We start from the raw sequence: 18,257 nt of genomic DNA on the forward strand, positions 1-18,257 counted from the left end.
CACCCCCGAGCCAGATCTGCAACCAAACACGACCGACGCGCCGGAACGAGCAAAACGTCCCACACCCCACCGCACCCGCACCTCACTGGTGGGTGGTCCCGTCACTTGAAAAGCAGGGGCGCAACTGCAAGTGCGCAACGACTCCCCCTCCCCTCTCGCGTGTCAAATCCCATTCCCGTTCCCATTCCCAGCCCCCCTACACTCGCCCGGCGGATTCCAACTGTTTGCAGGAGACCGCCTCCAAATTGCTCGCAACAGCAGCTCCCCACCCCACCCCACCCCACCCCACCCCCGAGATCTCCCCGACCAGCCCCTCGAGATCCCTGCGCCCATGTCGTCGTCGGCCATGGACGCCATCGTCGAGCTCGTCGAGCTCTCCGAGTCCATGCGCCAGGCCGCCTCGCTCCTCGCCGACGACGACCCCTCCGACGACGCCGCCCCGCGCCGCCCCTCCACCTTCCTCAACGCCGTCGCGCTCGGCAACGTCGTAAGTGCCGCCGCCCCGGAGCCCTCTCCCGCCCGCCCCTCCCGCGCCCGCGCCCCGATCTGACGCGATCCGGTTTTGTTCCGTGCAGGGGTCCGGCAAGTCGGCCGTGCTCAACTCCCTCATCGGCCACCCCGTGCTGGTGAGTGCCTCGTCTCTAGTAGCTCTCGCTGCCCTCCGCCGCTTTAGGCGTTCGTTTGTGCTGAGCAGTGGTGGCTGGTGTGCTGCAGCCGACGGGGGAGAACGGGGCCACGCGGGCGCCCATAGTTGTCGACCTGCAGAGGGATCCAGGGCTCAGCAGCAAGTCCATAGTCCTGCAGATCGACAGCAAGTCGCAGCAGGTTTCTTCGAGTGAGTGAGATCTCCCCTTGTCCAGCCAGATCTGGCAATGCACGCGGTTGGTCGGTGCGCTCAGTTTGGTGACACTTTGTGGTTGTGTTGGCCTGCAGGTGCGCTCCGGCATTCGCTGCAGGATAGGCTTAGCAAGGCCACCGGACCCGGGAGGAGCAGGACTGATGAGATTTACCTCAAGCTGCGGACAAGTACAGGTCTGTCGCTGGATCACAACATGTTTACTCTAGTAGTTTGGGCAATGTTGCTAGTCTAGTAGAAGCTGTATAGTCACTTAGTCAGGCATTCCTGAGGGTATGGTATGTTTGAGCAAGTTTCCAAACTGTTTCCATAGTTTGGTATTGATAGCTTAAGTTTTATGTGCCATTTAAAGCTGAAGTGGTAAGACCTTAAGATCGTGGAAGGCGCCAATTAGTACTCAAATCTAGCGTGTTCTGGTATGGTTATTACTAATTACTCAAAAGTGCGCTCTCTTAATTTTTCCAACGATGCAATTAATCTGATTCGGAATACCAGCTCAATATAATTAATCTGATTCGGAAATACCAGCTCAATATCTGAGAGTTGTGCTACATGCTAGACATTAACTCCTTATCTTTACTTCGCAAATGATTTCTCACTGTATCTGTCTTTGTTTTTCCAGCTCCTCCACTAAAGTTGATTGATTTACCTGGCATAGACCAACGAGTTATCGATGATTCAACAGTGAGTACTGCTCACACAATATTTTTATCTTACCCCTCAAGTAGTAAGCAATGCTTGACCAATCTTTTGAATATTCATAGTCCTTGTGGTTAAAATATGATTGTGTCATTGTAGATCAACTTAACCAATATAAACTGGAATAATAGTTAACGTATAGGAATGGCTGGAACATCAGACCAGTGACAGCATGTCATGCACTTGAACTGAGAATCACTTACTGCCTGTCGTAACTATGCTACTCATTCTCCCTCCCCATCCGCTTACAGCGTGGAAGAGAAGCAGCAAAACTGCAATGTTGTGTATCATGTTTCTATCATCTCATGTTAACATACTGTTGTTAACATTTCAGATTAATGAGTTTGCTGGCCACAATGATGCAATATTGATTGTTGTGATACCAGCAATGCAAGCCCCTGAGGTTGCATCATCCCGGGCTCTTAAACTGGCGAGGGATATTGATCCAGAGGGTCTGTCATTTGAATCTGATCATACATCCTCCAGAAAAGCACAGTCACTCTCTTCGTAGCAACTGATGTTTTTTCTTGTCCTTGTAGGAACCAGAACAATAGGTGTCTTGAGTAAAATCGATCAAGCCGCATCAGATGCAAAAACAGTTGCATGTGTTCAGGCCATTTTGTCTAATAAAGGCCCACGCACAGCAGCTGAAATTGAATGGGTTGCTTTAATAGGGCAATCTGTTGCAATTGCGTCAGCTCAATCAGGGTCAGTTGGATCTGAGAATTCACTGGAAACAGCCTGGCGAGCTGAGGCGGAAAGCCTTAAATCAATCTTAACCACTGCTCCTCAGAATAAGCTGGGAAGAATTGCTCTTGTTGATACCATTGCTAAGCAGATACGTAAGCGGATGAAAGTGCGGCTACCTAACTTGTTGTCTGGGTAAGCATCATGATCTATATGTTGAAGCTGAAATGTTAAAGTATACCATTTTTCAAACTCCTTACCGAAATTTGCTATGACCACTGAACTATTCTGATCAACTAATCATCCATTCTATTTATCAATTTAATTGATCATCAGTGCACCATGAAACATGGATATTTCTTGTCTTTTGTCTTTTATATATAAAAAATAACCTGATTGTGATTTCTGGTGTTTAATTTTGCAAATACCTGTACCCTTGCTCTATTTCTCAGGCTTCAGGGCAAGTCTCAGGTAGTGAAAGATGAACTTGCAAGGCTTGGAGAATCGATGGTACAAAGTCCGGAAGGAACCAGGGCTGTCGCTTTGGAGCTGTGCCGAGAATTTGAAGATAAGTTTCTCGCTCATGTTACTTCTGGTGAGGTTAGTAATAAGCTTGAGTTATGGTCGTTGTCTATACCTAATTTAGTACTCCCTCCGTCCGGAATTACATGACGCTCAAGCGGATGTAGGAATTACTTGACGCTCAAGAGGATGTATCTACATCTATTTGAGCATCAAGTAATTCCTGACGGAGGAAGTACTTGTCAAGTAAAGTACTGATTACAATATCATTATACTGTTCTCAATCAATAGGGGTCTGGTTGGAAAATTGTTGCAAGTTTCGAGGGCAAGTTTCCAGATAGGATCAAACAGCTTCCGTTGGACAGGCATTTTGATCTGAACAATGTCAAAAGGGTAAATCTAAAAGCTCTTCTATATTAAATACTAGAGTGGAATACTATATTGGCCAACAATGGAAATCATTCTCTTCATATTCTAGATTGTCTTGGAAGCTGATGGTTATCAACCATATTTGATATCCCCGGAGAAAGGTTTAAAATCTTTGATTAAAGGAGTGCTTGAAATGGCAAAGGAGCCATCACGACTATGTGTTGAAGAGGTATGTCTTGGCTTAGACATATGTTATGCCTTTGGATGAAGAACAATGTAGTTTTCTTGATGAGCTATTTGTACCCTGCTAATATTCAGTATTATGTTTTATCTGTAAAATGCTCCTTGCTCAAATATGCAACTGTTTGTGTAGCTTACCAGTTATTATGTTTGTCGATACACTACTATTAGAACTATCCAAAGAGCAAAACACTTGGGCTCAGACATTTGTAATTACCTTAAGCAGTTAAGCTTATAGAATGGGGTCAAGCTAGGCTCAAATGGACACTATATATATTCAAGCCTTATCGAGCGGAGCTCAAGCCCATAATGTACCCATGTGTGTAGAGTTAAGTTAATACACTAGTATTAGAACTATCCAAAGAGCAAAACACTTGGGCTCAGACATTTGTAATTACCTTAAGCAGTTAAGCTTATAGAATGGGGTCAAGCTAGGCTCAAATGGACACTATATATATTCAAGCCTTATCAAGTGGAGCTCAAGCCCATAATGTACCCATGTGTGTAGAGTAGTTAAGGAGGCAAGCTCCAAGTTTGAATACAAACATAGGCTTGCTCAGCCTAATAGGTATATTTTGCATTGGTAGGTACTGTCTATGTAACTTCTGATATATCAGTTTTCTTAAACTAGGTACACCGTGTATTGTTGGACATAGTAAATGCCACTGCAAATGGCACGCCAGGGCTCGGAAGATATCCTCCGTTCAAACGCGAGGTATCAACTTACTCCCCCTTTTTACTGTTTGTATACACATAAATCTTACTCATTATTAGTTCTGATCAGAACATTCCACCATTTATTTTGGCAAGATCATTACAATTGCATCTAATGCGTTGGATACATTCAAAAGTGATGCGAAAAAGATGGTGGTTGCGCTCGTTGATATGGAGCGTGCCTTTGTCCCCCCACAACATTTCATCCGTTTAGTACAAAGAAGGTAAGGTTAGCTGGGGCCTCTTAACAAATATGTTGGTAATTAGTTTCATTTTATTTGATCAACTTAAGTATAACTTTGGCAAGTAATCTGTTTTTTCTACTTCTATTTTCCTATTATTGGTAAATTGGTAAGGGAAGTTTTTAAGATTCTTAACTCATTTTCTTAAACCAGAGAAAGCTAATGTTAGATCATATTAGTGACAAATAGAGATAGCACTAGCAACCTAAATTATACTGCGAAAATGCTGAATCTTTTTCCTTACAAAGCGACACAATAAAGTGTACCACTTCATTTTTAACTTCTACGTTAAAAAGATTGATCTCACTTGTAATGATCTGTCGTACTATAAGCAGTCTATAAGTGGAGCTGCCCTTTCAGAGCTTTCATGATCATATTCACATAGTTAAGTTTTAATCTTTTTGCTTGGCATGATATTCACAGAATGGAAAGACAGCGCCGTGAGGAGGAGGTGAAAACTAAATCATCTAAGAAAGCACAAGATGCTGAGCAAGCCATGATGAACAAGGTATCACTTCTGCGTCTTTGCTTGCATGAATCTGCATACCTACAAAACTGTATGCAGATTGATCACCCTATATTTGTGTTGGTCTGGCTGTTCATAACTTTACATTGGTTGTATTTCATATTAGGGTTCTGAGCAAGCTAAGTCGTCAAAAGACAAATCCAATCAGCAAGATAAAGATACCAAAGAGGGACCTAATCTGCAGGTTGCTGGTCCTGGCGGCGAAATAACTGCAGGTATAATACTGCACTGTAGTTTGGCTCAACTTCAGCTTTTCTCAGAACAATTTGCTAGCACTTTTGCTTATATGCGACTATGATTAAAACTGGAAGTCACAGATATTTATCTGACGTAGCTACCATGCCATTTTTTATCTAGTAAAATGAAATAAGCCTTTTGATAAGAATCAACCTTTTTGGCCGCTTGTTAATTCCATGCTTACTCTGACATAATCTTCCATTGTCTAGTATACAATGCATGCATAAGGATGTAACAAATTACATGGTTTTGATGATTTCTTTTCCAGTAATTTGGGTTTGATTTATTGATACACAAAGCATATGTTTTCTTCTCCCTTTAGGTTACCTATTGAAAAAGAGTGCAAAAAACAATGAATGGAGCAAAAGGTGGTTTGTCCTAAATGAGAAGAGTGGAAAGGTAAATAAATCTGCCCTGGTGCCCACTAGTCTCAACTGTTCTGAACTTCTGAATGCAATCTTTTGATACTATTCTTGACATTTTCTGCTGATTTTTAACATTTGAGGTGGTTGGTGTTATTTACTTTGAACTTTCCCTGTCCAGCTTGGCTACACCAAGAAACAAGAGGAGAGACATTTTCGAGGCGTCATTGTCTTAGAGGTGTGCTTGATTATATATTTTACCATGTTCATTTTGTTCTACTTGACATTGAGTAATCTGTGATTGATGCATTACTTTACCATTCTTGGTTGTAATAGACACAGTAAATGTTTTCTGAGTCATCGTGGATAGTTCCAGTTTTTAAAACTTTTTTAAAAAGATATTTGAACTTAGAAATATCATGTCTACAACTATGGGAGCTGTCATATAAACTTTCGTAGTAACAGTATGTCGTGTGATTCAGGAATGTAACCTGGAAGAGATAGAGGAGGAAGAGCTTTCTAAAACTTCTAAGGATTCAAAGAAGGCGAATGGGGCAGAGAAAGGCCCAAGTCTCGTATTTAAGATTACTAACAGGGTTGCCTACAAAACTGTGCTGAAAGGTTGCTACCTCTAAACCAACTATCTCAAGGTTTACTCTGACTCTACCGCATTAATGTTTATTTCATGTTGCAGCTCATAGTGCCGTTGTATTGAAGGCTGAGAGTATGGCTGACAAGATTGAATGGGTGAAGAAGATAAAAGGTATTATTCAGAGCAAAGGCGGGTCTGTCAAGAGTTCAAATACTCCTGAGGGCGGTTCCATGAGACAAAGCCATTCAGATGGATCTCTTGTAAGCTCCACACTATGTTTGAGTTGTGTCCTTTTCCAGTATCCACCGTTAAGCTTTTAGAACTTACTTTCAAGAGTTAGTTGCCTCAGCTTATTTTCTTTGAACTGCTTATTTTGAGTTAGCATGTTTCTCATTTCAATGTGTGATCTTATCAAACAAAAGCTCACCTCTTGCTGTTGCTTTGTTCTACAATTCAATGACACGTGATTACACCTTTTCTCTCAAGGATACGATGGCCCGGAGGCCTGCTGATCCTGAAGAAGAACTCCGATGGATGTCACAAGAAGTTCGTGGTTATGTCGAGGCTGTGTTGAACAGCCTGGCAGCAAATGTTCCAAAGGTATATTTGTCCCTGTCATTTATTTTAACATTGTCAAATGTGGCATTCATTATCTTATGCATGATCAATTGATCAGGCTATTGTGCTTTGCCAAGTGGAGAAAGCAAAGGAAGATATGCTAAACCAGCTGTACAGCTCAATAAGGTTGGATTCTCTCTTTGTTCTGAAACGAAATTGATACCCTGGTTCGGTGTCCACTTGTCCATTCATCAGTATCCTCTTTCTTGTACCCAATTGACTGAAAAATGGACCACCCAGTTGGAAGAATCACAATGCTTTTGTGTACTCCTACCTAAACCCTAGTTTAACTCGCAGTTATGGCCTTATGGGTCCTTGCTACTAATGGGTAGGTTCATTTTGAATAGCTTCATTATATTTATTTTCCTTCTAATTATGTTACTTTTATGAGGTGTATTTTATACTGGGAAATGCTTCACGACTAAAAAGTTGCATCCTTATTTAAAAAGTGATATGCACCGATCCAATTGATTCACACAGTTCTGGCTCCAATCACTTTACACAGTCGCGTGCCTACACCTAATATTCACCAACCCAAGTATAGCTCATCTATTTTTTTGCTATTCATTTCTTACTGTGAACTTTTAGAAATGTTGAAAAAGTGCGTGCCTGTTCCATGGTCAATCTATTTAAGTATCTTTGTATAATTCGTTGCAGTGTTGTTAACTTTGTCTCAATTTTCGGTTTCAGTTCACAAAGCAATGCAAGGATTGAAGAACTTCTCCAAGAGGACCACAATGCTAAACGCAGACGGGAAAAGGCCCAAAAACAATCGACTCTTCTGTCAAAACTTACTCGTCAGCTCAGTGTCCATGATAACAGAGCTGCAGTTGCATCATATTCTGATGATACTTCTGGTCCGGGTAAGCGCGCTATTTCAATATCTGTTTCATACTCAGTATCAGCAGCCAGCCGAAACCTCAATATCGCTTGATGCAAATGATACCTAGAACTTGCTAACAACTTTGTAGAAGTTAAGCATTAAAATTTCCCTGAAAGTAATTCATCCGCATTGGTTACTTGTTTCAAGCAAAAATCAATTATGTTCTTAATTTCTTTGTACTGTATGCCAATTTTCTGATTAGCTGATGGTTGTTCATATCACTGCCACCTGTACAAGCACTTCTTGAAGGCTACTTACAATAATCAATGATGTTTGACTTTTTGGTACCAACTTGGCAGAAATGAGTTTCTTTGGTGTTTGTGTGTGGGCACCTTTCACTTGTTTTGCATAGCGTCTGCAAAAAATTTCAGACCTGTTCTATATGCAAACAAACCTGGAACACCACAGTATAGCGTTTCACGCTAGGGGAAGTACTTCGTTCAAAGCTCAGATTTGTTATATCGAGGTTGGGTTGTGGCGGCACACATCTTTGGCCAAAACTTAGGAGGGGCAATATGCTTGCATTAGGTTCAGGAGCTTGTGTTCACCACTTGTGAGCATCCTAGTTTCAAGTTGCTAAACATTCTTTCCTTGGTTTGAAAATTTGTCGATTGTATTTTATTTTGTATTAGTAGTTATCACCGACCGAGTAAGATAAAATATGCATCTAAAGGGATACTACCAGAGATAAAATAAAGGAGACTATTTAGGAGAGGGTGAAAATAAATTAAGGCAAAGGAGAGAGGTGAATTTACATGCACCTTTTATTCTGAAATGTGATTAAAGATATTAGTAATACCCCTGGGATGTTTTTTTTCTTCTTTCTTCTGCTTTCCTGGTGTACAAACCAAACCTTTACCCTGACAAAATGAAACATCACTTGCAGAGAGTGGCCCACAGAGCCCTAGCCAGTCGGGTGAGGACTGGAGGTCTGCCTTCAGTGCTGCAGCAAATGGCTCTGCCGACCGATCCAGTTCACAGAACGAGTCAAGATCGAGAAGTGCTGACAGTCGTGGTCGGCGGTATGAAAATGGGGATGCCAACGGTGCCAATTCAGGCAGCCGACGCACACCAAACCGGTTGCCACCTGCACCACCGAAATACTAAGCATGTTGATTGGCATATGTGAGAATCCTATTTTTCATGGCATGCTCTCACTCCCACCTGATAGTGATGGGAAAACAAATTGGAATGAGAATAGAGAGCTGGCGAGAGATCGCATGAATGGTGTGTATCCAGAGGACCTCAGTTGTTTATAGAAATATGTAGGTTATCTACGGTGGTTGTTTCGCGATCATTTTGCTATATTGATCAGTCTGATGCTCTCTCGGCCTGTGAGATTTTGTTGCCACAGATCAGTTGATCTTGGTTCTGAACTCTGTTGTTGTAACTTGTAAGTCTTCCATCAAACTGGCAATGTATCCTTTTCACCCATTGGTGTATTATATTCTTTCCATTCTTTTTGACCTCACGAGACTCACGTTTTTATTTTGAGGTGATATGCTTGGTGTTGTATGCAAGGGATCTGGATCGTCATTCTTTGATTAGCCACGAGAAATCATAAGCACTCTTGTTGATACTCCCTCTGTAAAGAAATTTAGTGATCTAAACAATCTTATATTTCTTTACAGAGTATTATTATTTATGTGTTCTTCCATCTACCTTTGTGTAACTTCCTGCTTCATCGTTGGATTCTTATTTCCTAGTTTTACGGGGCATCACTACATGTGTCCTCTGATTCAAAATTTTGCTGTTAAAATAGCAGACCCTAATTATAATCACGAATGATTGTACAGGGCACCCATGTAAAAGCTGGTTACTTGATGAAGTGAAGGTTTCGTTGCTAGTTTCATTTTCGTTTTCATCAAAAAACGGCCCTCATATTGTCCTCCTATTTGAATGCGTTTGTTGTGTCGCGTCTCCTTTCGTGGCCAACTCTCATTTTCAAGCTTGGACAATAGACTCCTCTCTTGCAAGCTTAAACAAACTAGAATCACCGATATATAAATTCTCATTTTCCTTTTCTCATATGTACAGGCAGCGAATTTACATTTGCATGTCAATGCCTCCAGCCCTTTTTTTTCCCCTCATATACTACACCCATCTCCATCCTTTCTGTGTATCAAGAAACCTCCAAAGAAGGAGAAGAAATGAACAAAAGAATGGGGAAAATTGTACAGCCCCTCGACCTATAACCTATCTAACCCATTTACACCTCGGCCGCCGTGCCGCTTCTCGCGGTGGCAGCTCTCTGCTCCCTCTCCTCCCTCGCCATCCGGTTGAGCTTGGCGAACATCCCCACCATGGGCGCGGTGTTGTAGGTGCACGCCTCCGTCTGCATGTAGTTGTCCCGGTTGTCCCTGAACCGGTCCCTCCGGTCGGGCCCGCCGACGATGGCGCCGACGAGCACGTTGGGGTTGGAGCTCCGGCGGCCGAACCAGTGGTCGAACCCCTGCGAGCACCCGATGAACTGCTTGCTGTGCTTGTACGGCACGATGGATGCCGCGCGGTGGTGCACCCTGGCGGGGTACTTGGGGCCGTAGCCCACGAGGTAGCTGACGCCCCTGGGGTTGGTGCCCAGCACGTAGTCCGTCTGCGCCCTGGCCAGCGCCGCCACCTCGCCGGCGCCCGCCGTCCCGCCGCCCGCGCAGGTCACCGTCCCCACGCCGGCCTCGGCCAGGTAGTCGGCGTAGGTGGAGAGCAGGAACGCCGCGTTGGTCACGTACTGCATGTTGTTCCACTGCCGGATGTAGAGCATCCCCCCCGGGCTCCGCTCCACGTTGGCGTCCTCGCCGCCGGCCTGCGCGTTCCGGCCCAGGCACGCGCACACGTAGTGCTCCGCCTTGGCCTGGTACCGCTCCAGCGTGCTCTTCTGCTCCGCCGTGTGCTCCCCCCTCAGCAGCAGCTGAAAATCATTTCGTCTCGTCAGTGACCGGCCGGCCAGTGATGGTTCACCTGATAGCTCAAAGTGCGCAGTGGCTTACTCTGGCGGCGAGGATCTGGACGCCGGCGTACTTGACGTCCCAGCTGAACTCGGTGATGGCCCAGCCGGTGCCGCCGAAGTCGTGGGCGTTGTCGACGACGTAGTCGAGGTAGGCGGCCTTGCCGGTGGCGCGGTGGAGCCACAGGGCGGCCCACAGCAGCTCGTCCTTGTACCCGCTCACCGACGCGTAGTAGCTCTTCACCTCCGCGATGCTGCTGTCGTATTGGCCCCTGTACCCGTCCGCGAACTCGAACAGCTGCACGCACGTTCACAAAGCGAACATCAGCCAACGTGCACGTACATCCAACAACTAGTAAGATCGCATACACTATCATCAGCTTAAAAAATAAAAAATAAAAAGCCCTAAGAATAATAACTAAGGCTGCATATGTATCTATCATTCATTGATGCGTTTTATAGTCGACACTTGAAAAGCGGCAGGCAGGTAGGTAGCCAAGCCAGGCCAGTGGGTGTGGATACGGACGGGTTCAATTAGCACATGATGGCACGACGACCGCTTCCTAATAATTTCCCAGTTAAGCCGCTGGCTCAGCATGTGATTGAACTGGCCACCTAATCATGCCCGGAGGCGGCAAATGGAAAGTTCCCCGTCCACCAGATAGAGGTTGCGCCCCGGCCCCACACGGCAGCCAGCCGACAGAAGAGAAAAAACCTCCGTTTTCCCGCCCGATCGATCGACGTCGGTCTCATCGCGTCGAGCTGTTTGCGACTTGGCATGTGCGGCACAGGGCACAAGAAAAGAACACACACCTCATATGCCCATGAAAAGACCGGCGCCCCTTGACCAAAGCTACCAATATTCGTACGCTATGTTCCAAAATCCGGTACGCAGACAGACTGGTGCTACACAAAGCTCCAAGCTTGCGCCGATATTTTTCTCTCATTTTTCCACATGAGACTTTGCAATTGCATGCACCACGTCAACGTACACGATGTGTGTATCTGGAGTGTGTACCTGCTGGGCGTGGTGCAGGAGGAGGTGGGCGTAGTGCGGGTTGGACTTGCGGAAGACCATGGAGGCGGCGGCCATGGCGGCGGCCGTCTCGCCGGCGACGTCGGAGCCGGGGTGGTCGCGGTCGACCTTGTACGCCTGCCGCGACGTCGTCATGTCCTCCGGCCGCTGCCAGCAGTAGTGGTCCGTGTCGCCGTCCCCCACCTGTTCAAGAAAAAGCTAGGGGATTAATCCGACGGCTCGGGTGCATCGTGGACGACCGACGAAGCTGTGAAACATATGCACGCCATGTGTGGGAGAAAATAGTTTAGTGCAACCACGCAAAAAAAAAAGTTTAGTGCCGCCGTTCGTTGGTACGTACGTTCATCAAATCAAACTGGCCGCCTACCTAACACGCTTGTTGTTATTCACCAGAAAAAGAACCTTTTTCTTTTCTCTCCTAACCAGAAAAATACTCCTATATCTATATAATTGATCTCTCTACATAAAAGATTTTGTGTAGTATGTAAATGAAGAATCTAATTGATCAAAGTGCAGCGAGGTAGCTAGGTGTGCATGATTGAATTGGTCTCTCTCTCTCTTTCTTTCTTGGAACGATCGCTGGCTTGCGTGCGCAACAGCTAGCTTGGAACCGGTCGGTCTCATCTCATGCATGTCATGATCGTATCTGAACACAGCTAGCTATAGCCAGGGGATGGAGGTGACACACGATCGCCGTCGTCGGCTCGTGGAGTACGTACCTCGGCCCACAGCTCGTCGGGCTGCGTGTGCGCCTTGATGAAGTAGTCGGTGCCCCACTTGATGGCCTCGAGCGCGTGCGCGAGCTCGCCGGCGGCCGCGACGTCGTCCCCGTACTCGAGCATGCTCCAGGAGAGCATGGTGACGGTGAAGGCCATGGGCAGGCCGAACTTGACGTGGTCGCCGGCGTCGTAGTAGCCGCCCACCAGGTCCACCCCCTGCTCCAGCCCGTCGGTGAGGCCCGAGTGGTCGCGCCACGGCACGCGCTGCCCGTGCGGCAGCCGCCCCGACCGCTGCGCCTCGAAGTAGAGCAGGCTCTTCCGCAGCGCCTCCTCGTAGTTGTGCGCCTTGCCGTCGCCGCTCCCGCTCTTGCTCCCCTCCGCCGCCGCCACCGCGGTCAGCAGCACCGCCAGCACTAGCAGCAGCGCCGCCCGCAGCCATGGGGTGCTCCCTGATCTCATTGCGCAAGAAGATGCTCCTCGGATCGTTGGCGCCTTCGCTTGTGCGTGCGTGCCCGGGGCGCGCCCTGTGATCACCGCCGCGCCGCCCTCTGCCGGCTCTGCTAGCTTAGCCTGTGTGCGAGCGTAGGGGTGTGTGTGTGATCTCTCTCCCGCGGTTGTGCGTTGCGTGCTGTGTGGCGAGCGGGGCGGGGCGGGGCAGTGTCCTCCGACCTGAGGCCGTGGGCTGGCGCGCTTATATTCGCGGCCGGCGTCCGGGTCCAGCGCACGCACGCGCACCGCGTTGAACCGGTTCGGCGGCCGGGCCGGGACGGGGGAATATAAAACTCTAGAGATAGTAGTAGATGGCAAGAGGAGGAGCAGGCAGGAAAGAAACGATGCAAATGTAAGCGAGCGAGCGAGCGAGCGAAGCTGCGTTTTGGAGTTGGAGGGGGTGGACTCGTTCGGGTTTTGTATCCTTTGTTTGGTCTGGGGAGATAGATTGAGATGGTTGGGTTGGGTTCTGGGTTAGCGACGACGCACGCAAGGGAGGCGGCAGCGGAGCAGATTTTGACCGGGACGCGTTACGTGTTTTTTTCAGAGCGTGAGTCGGTTGGGGCCAGCCGGGCACGTACCGCCAGGCACCAACACATGGCCGAAGGACGCGTGCGACCGGCGTAGTTCCTTCGGGCCAGGTCGCCGGCCGATCGACCGGCCGGCCGGTGGCCGGTAACAGGTTTTCATTTCACTGTCAAATCTTAGCAGGGAAGGTATCCTAGGTCAGGCGGCCGGTCTGATAAAAAAGACCCGTTTTTTTCTCTCTCTTGCTACCTCCCGTGGAAAAACATGTTAGTGATATGGTACACGTTACGCGGTAGTTATAAGTGGTTGGCTGACGTACGTTTAACTATAGGCAAATTATAAGCTTTGTGTGAGCCGTGAGATTATTGTTCCGGCCGGGCGCCGGGGCGGGGCATGTGTTTGTCGGGGGCGGGCATGTCTCTCCACGATCGGTTGGTCAATCGTGTAGTCAGCCGACGGTTGCAGCATGTTTCGCGATGATAATACTATTATCAACTGCTAATGCTAGCAAGATGATTATTAGGTTGAACTAGCAAGGTACTACTATCAATGATCAACAAACTACATAGCACGAGCCGATTAAGCCGCACCATATATTCTGCTAAACGAATGTACTTTCTCCGTTCGGAAATACTGGTCTGACAAGTATTTTCGGAGGGAGGGAGCACATGCAAAAGTATACAAGGAGCTAGCTGTTTCTTTTGCTGAAGCTAAGCTACAAGCATACGTCTTCTCCTCCACCTATTCTCGTGCGTGTACGTGAAGCTTGTGATCCGTTTCCCCGTGGCCGGACAGGGACTCCCCGGCGGCAACGATTTGATGCCTCCCTTTTCTTCCACCGGCTGCGCAATCCTATTGCCATCCTGCTAGACCCTAGATACATGCATGGGTACGTACATCTATCTGGTAGTACTGGTAGGCAGGTTCATGGATAGACGCACGGTTTTTACCGCGACATATGTGCTTTGCCAAACCATAAACTACTGCTACTAGCACCCGATCCCTTGGAAACTTCTCCGATAGCTCTCTCCGTCTCTCCCATGTGGCCTAGTCAACCATTGTTCCTCGGAGAGGGCCGACTGAACCACCACATTTTGACCGTGCTCTGGCACCGCACACACCCGTCTATTAGCCCTCGTCGTTTTCTATTGCTCGTCGAAGAAGAAAATTGAAGATCTAGACGTACGTAGTATCGATCACGATGTGCTTAATGTATGTGTGTGTACGTGAGATGCTAGTGGTTCCGTTTTCTAGGGGCTTCTTCTTCTCCCCGTAGCTCAACCAGACGTCTGGTTTGTCCAATTTTCCCGTGCGGTTGGGAAGTCCTACTCCCTCCGTAAACCGTTCTGTCAAGCAAAGGCGGGAAAATTCAAGGAGGCTACTAAGCCAACACCACCTCATCGCCCTCCTTTTGTACGTGGTTAGATCACTAATTAATGGCTGCCTTCTGGTGGCCGATGATGCATGACGTTGATATGCATTTGTGCCACGGATTTTCCGTGCCCTCGCGATTAACTTTCCTGAATTTTCTAGCCGCTAGTTCTGATATGTTTTTCTTTTTAGACTAGAGGTCGAGTGACGGAGGTTGATCGAACCAATGACCTACCTCTTGTTGGGGTGATAAAGACTTTCTTGCTTCCAAAAACCTTTATCTGAGGGTACCTTTTTTCCTTGGTCGTTTTCAAATTCCAGTGCGATGCCACTAGCCAGGTGTACGCAACTACACACGCTAGGTCCACCTCACGTATGCAAGGGCAGTATACTTTCTTTCATGGTTTATGATCTATATATGTTTTCTTTGAAATCATGAACACACATATATTAAGGTATGATGACATTGATGGGAATTTTAGTCGCACCGCTTCACCAAACCATAGTTTGATTATCTTAATCGTGACCATGTCTATTTATTTATGTATCTCTTTTTGTGATAATATTTATTTATTTATATATTTCAACGATTTGTAGGACAAGTACCTGCATAATTACATACTGGAAAGCTATTGGTTAGGTCCACCTCAGGTATGCAGGGACACTATAGTTTCTTTCATGGTTTATGATTAATGTTTTCTTTATCATGAACACACATATAAATACAATGGCATTGATCAGGAATTTCGTCGCACTGCTTCACAACCATACAATTGTTTGCTTATCTTAGTCATGACCATGTTTATTTATTTATATATTTATTTTTTCCAAAATATTTATTTATACATTTCGACAAAAAATCTGATATGTTAATGTTAGAGTGAGTTATGCACCATCAGGTTTTTTCATTTCTTTTGTTGATTTGTGGTCTGCATAAAAAAAAGAGCTAAAGTAACTTTTTTCCGGTTGTGAAAAGAAGGGTTTGATTTTTATTTTTCCACAGCTCACAACTCGGTAGTGGTTTTCATGAACCATTGTATGTATCTAGATACAATGACGAGTCATCTAAATGTGAGATTCTTTTTGAACATTCTGGAAAAAAATTGTGAAAAGGGAGCAGGTGCTCCCAAACGCCATTAATACGGGGGGTTTTCGGTATGGTACGACGCATATTCGATGCCGAGGAAGGCAATTGCAACAAGACTACGCCTGTTCGGCAAATTGGCACTGGTGAAGCTGGCAACGCGGTTTCCATGCTTGATCGATCGCCAGCACAAGCTAGTATTCCCCCATGATTTGGGAGCATTTTGTTGGAATCCAATGCAGCATCAATCAGCAAGCGATCGATCGGGCGACAGGACGGGAGATGACAAAGGAACAGGAACGGGTCGCCGTTTAGGATCGTGATTTTTGCACCTAAGGCTTGGTACAATGGGAGGTGCTAAGGGGAGGTGTTTATAAAAATAAATCAGGCTTTTCTTAAGCACCGATGCGTATTTGTACAGGATAGACGCTTAACTAAGCGTCTCTCCTGTAGAAATAGGCACCGATGCTTTAGAAAAATCCGGTCTATTTTTCTAAGCATCTCTCTAAACACCTCTTATTGTACAAGGCTTATGTATCCATGTGTCCCTACGTCCACATATGTTTCATAAACTTCTACTGTACTACCTAGTCGCGAGTGCTGTCCAACCAATGGTCTGGCTGGCCGCGACGTGACGCGGATAGATTTTTGGATGCATGCGCCCCATGCATGTGTACACGACGACGACAACTTCCACTAGTAGCAGTACTATAAGCGTATGAACCCTCCTCCATACCGATGAAAACGAGAAGGATTCCTGCTGAAACCGCGTCAGGAGGAGTACAAGAGGAGGAATCGCAGTTCTCTGGAATGATGATTTGTTTCGTATCTCGGACATCATCATGGGCACCTACTGCCTCTCTCTCACGGTTACGACAATCCGAGATGAGAGCTCCTTTCGCCTCACTTCCGTGTATGGCCCAACTCAGAGCAATCAAAAGGAGGTTTTTTTCGAGGAGCTCATGGCTCACAAGCCGGAACACGGCAGAAAATGGCTAGTAAATGGGGATTTCAACCAAATTTACCGTGCAAGGGACAAGAACAAGAGGAGCGTCAACCGCAGTCGTATCAACCGCTTTCGTGCCACACTTCATGGCTGTGATCTACGCGAGATTCACCTTCAAAACCGTCGATTCACTTGGAGTAATGAGAGGCAAAACCCCACCATGAGCAAGCTAGACAGCGTGTTCTGCAACGCGGAGTGGGACATTGAATTCCAATACCACATCTTGCATGCTTTATCTTCATCCTTGTCGGACCACTGTCCCATGCTACTGGCACCTATAATTGGCCCCAAAAAGCCGAGAAGCTTCAAGTTTGAGAACTTTTGGATCAAGATGCCAGGTTTTCACGAGACGGTCACCGATACTTGGGCTTCTCCCACACCCCACTACGAGCCTTGTCAAGTTCTCTTCCATAAGCTTCGGACAACGGCTGTCCGATTGAGAAAATGGAGTCAATCCTTCTCCTCGTATGCAAGGTTACACCTTCACATGGCACTTGTAATAATTCTCAGATTGGACATCGCCCAGGAATCGCGCTCTCTCTCGCCGGAGGAGTTTGACTTTCGTAAGCGGCTTAAGAGGCGCGTCATCAGTTTAGCGGTTCTTGAGAGGGCTAGAAAAAAGCAGTGTGCCCACATTCACAACTTGAAGGAGGGGGATGCCAACACAAAATTTTTTCACATGAAGATTAATGGGCGGAGGCGCAAGAACTTCATCCACAAGTTAAGCAACGGGGCTGGTTGGGTTACAAAGCATGAGGACAAGGAATATATTATGAACCAACACTTTACCACCGCATTGAGCAAAGGGCCATGCAGAACCACAGACTTCAATTGGCAGCCCCTCCATTTTACAGAGTGTGACCTCTCCAGTCTTGGGGATGAGATGACGGGTGACGAGGTGCTTGCCGCCATAAAGGCAATGCCTAGCGACAAGGCTCCGGGGCCCGATGGCTTTACCGGGGCGTTCTTCAAGAGTTGCTGGCCAATTATCAAGGACGATCTTATGAAGGTCATCTCCATCTTCTCGAGTTTGCATGCGGAGAACTTTCACTGGCTGAACTCTGCAAATGTGGTCCTCTTGCCAAAGAAAGAGGGGGCCGAGGCAATCACGGACTTTAGGCCTATCAGTCTGATCCATGCTGTCGCCAAGATTGTGGCAAAGGTGATGGCGATGAGGCTCGCCCCATTCATGAACATTCTCATATCCCGTGCTCAAAGTGCTTTCATCAAATCTCGGTGCATCCATGACAACTTCATGTATGTCCGCAACTATGCTCGCCGGCTCCAATGAACAAATACACCATCACTCCTGCTCAAGTTGGACATAAAGAAGGCTTTTGATTCTGTTAGATGGGAATATCTGCTTGACCTGCTACAGAGAAGAGGTTTTCCTCCCAGGTTTTGTGAATGGATCACGGCTCTACTTCGGACGTCCACCTCTAGGGTTCTCCTAAACGGTGTTCCCGGCAGTCCTATTCAACATGGGAAGGGCCTCCGACAGGGGGACTCATTGTCGCCCCTTCTATTTGTCCTTGC

The 18,257-nt window shown here is 46.7% G+C and overlaps 2 protein-coding genes across 2 annotated transcripts; one reads left to right on the forward strand and one right to left on the reverse strand.

The window, feature by feature from the left end:
• The first annotated feature begins 262 nt into the window (after nt 1-262).
• On the forward strand, nt 263-9,013 carry LOC125516889 (dynamin-2A). Its single transcript, XM_087528627.1, has 22 exons — nt 263-487; nt 576-626; nt 715-835; nt 934-1,032; nt 1,479-1,540; nt 1,890-2,007; nt 2,095-2,437; nt 2,695-2,842; nt 3,056-3,157; nt 3,243-3,362; nt 4,005-4,088; nt 4,184-4,311; nt 4,753-4,837; nt 4,962-5,070; nt 5,415-5,491; nt 5,636-5,692; nt 5,937-6,075; nt 6,149-6,306; nt 6,533-6,646; nt 6,723-6,790; nt 7,355-7,527; nt 8,434-9,013. Exons 1-22 carry the CDS (start codon nt 332-334, stop codon nt 8,652-8,654), a joined length of 2,733 nt encoding a protein of 910 aa, XP_087384753.1. The 5' UTR covers nt 263-331; the 3' UTR covers nt 8,655-9,013.
• Nucleotides 9,014-9,540: 527 nt separating this feature from the next.
• LOC125514671 (endoglucanase 7) lies at nt 9,541-13,108 on the reverse strand. The gene is made up of 4 exons (XM_048680011.2): nt 12,244-13,108; nt 11,507-11,707; nt 10,532-10,786; nt 9,541-10,452 (listed from the first exon to the last, which is right to left on the reverse strand). Exons 1-4 carry the CDS (start codon nt 12,700-12,702, stop codon nt 9,757-9,759), a joined length of 1,611 nt encoding a protein of 536 aa, XP_048535968.1. The 5' UTR covers nt 12,703-13,108; the 3' UTR covers nt 9,541-9,756.
• Nucleotides 13,109-18,257: the final 5,149 nt, after the last annotated feature.

The sequence above is a fragment of the Triticum urartu genome, chromosome 6A, assembly GCF_056163025.1.
Source record: "Triticum urartu cultivar PI428250 chromosome 6A, HENAU_Tu73, whole genome shotgun sequence".
NCBI lineage: Eukaryota > Viridiplantae > Streptophyta > Magnoliopsida > Poales > Poaceae > Triticum > Triticum urartu.

Coding starts and splice junctions, on each gene's coding strand:
- LOC125516889 (XM_087528627.1), top strand. CDS start 332: ATGTCGTCGTCGGCCATGGACGCCATCGTCGAGCTCGTCGAGCTCTCC. Junction 488..575: donor CCGTCGCGCTCGGCAACGTC/GTAAGTGCCGCC, acceptor TGTTCCGTGCAG/GGGTCCGGCAAGTCGGCCGT. Junction 6,791..7,354: donor CAGCTGTACAGCTCAATAAG/GTTGGATTCTCT, acceptor TTTCGGTTTCAG/TTCACAAAGCAATGCAAGGA.
- LOC125514671 (XM_048680011.2), bottom strand. CDS start 12,702: ATGAGATCAGGGAGCACCCCATGGCTGCGGGCGGCGCTGCTGCTAGTG. Junction 10,787..11,506: donor TCCTGCACCACGCCCAGCAG/GTACACACTCCA, acceptor ACGTGCGTGCAG/CTGTTCGAGTTCGCGGACGG. Junction 10,453..10,531: donor TCCAGATCCTCGCCGCCAGA/GTAAGCCACTGC, acceptor AATGATTTTCAG/CTGCTGCTGAGGGGGGAGCA.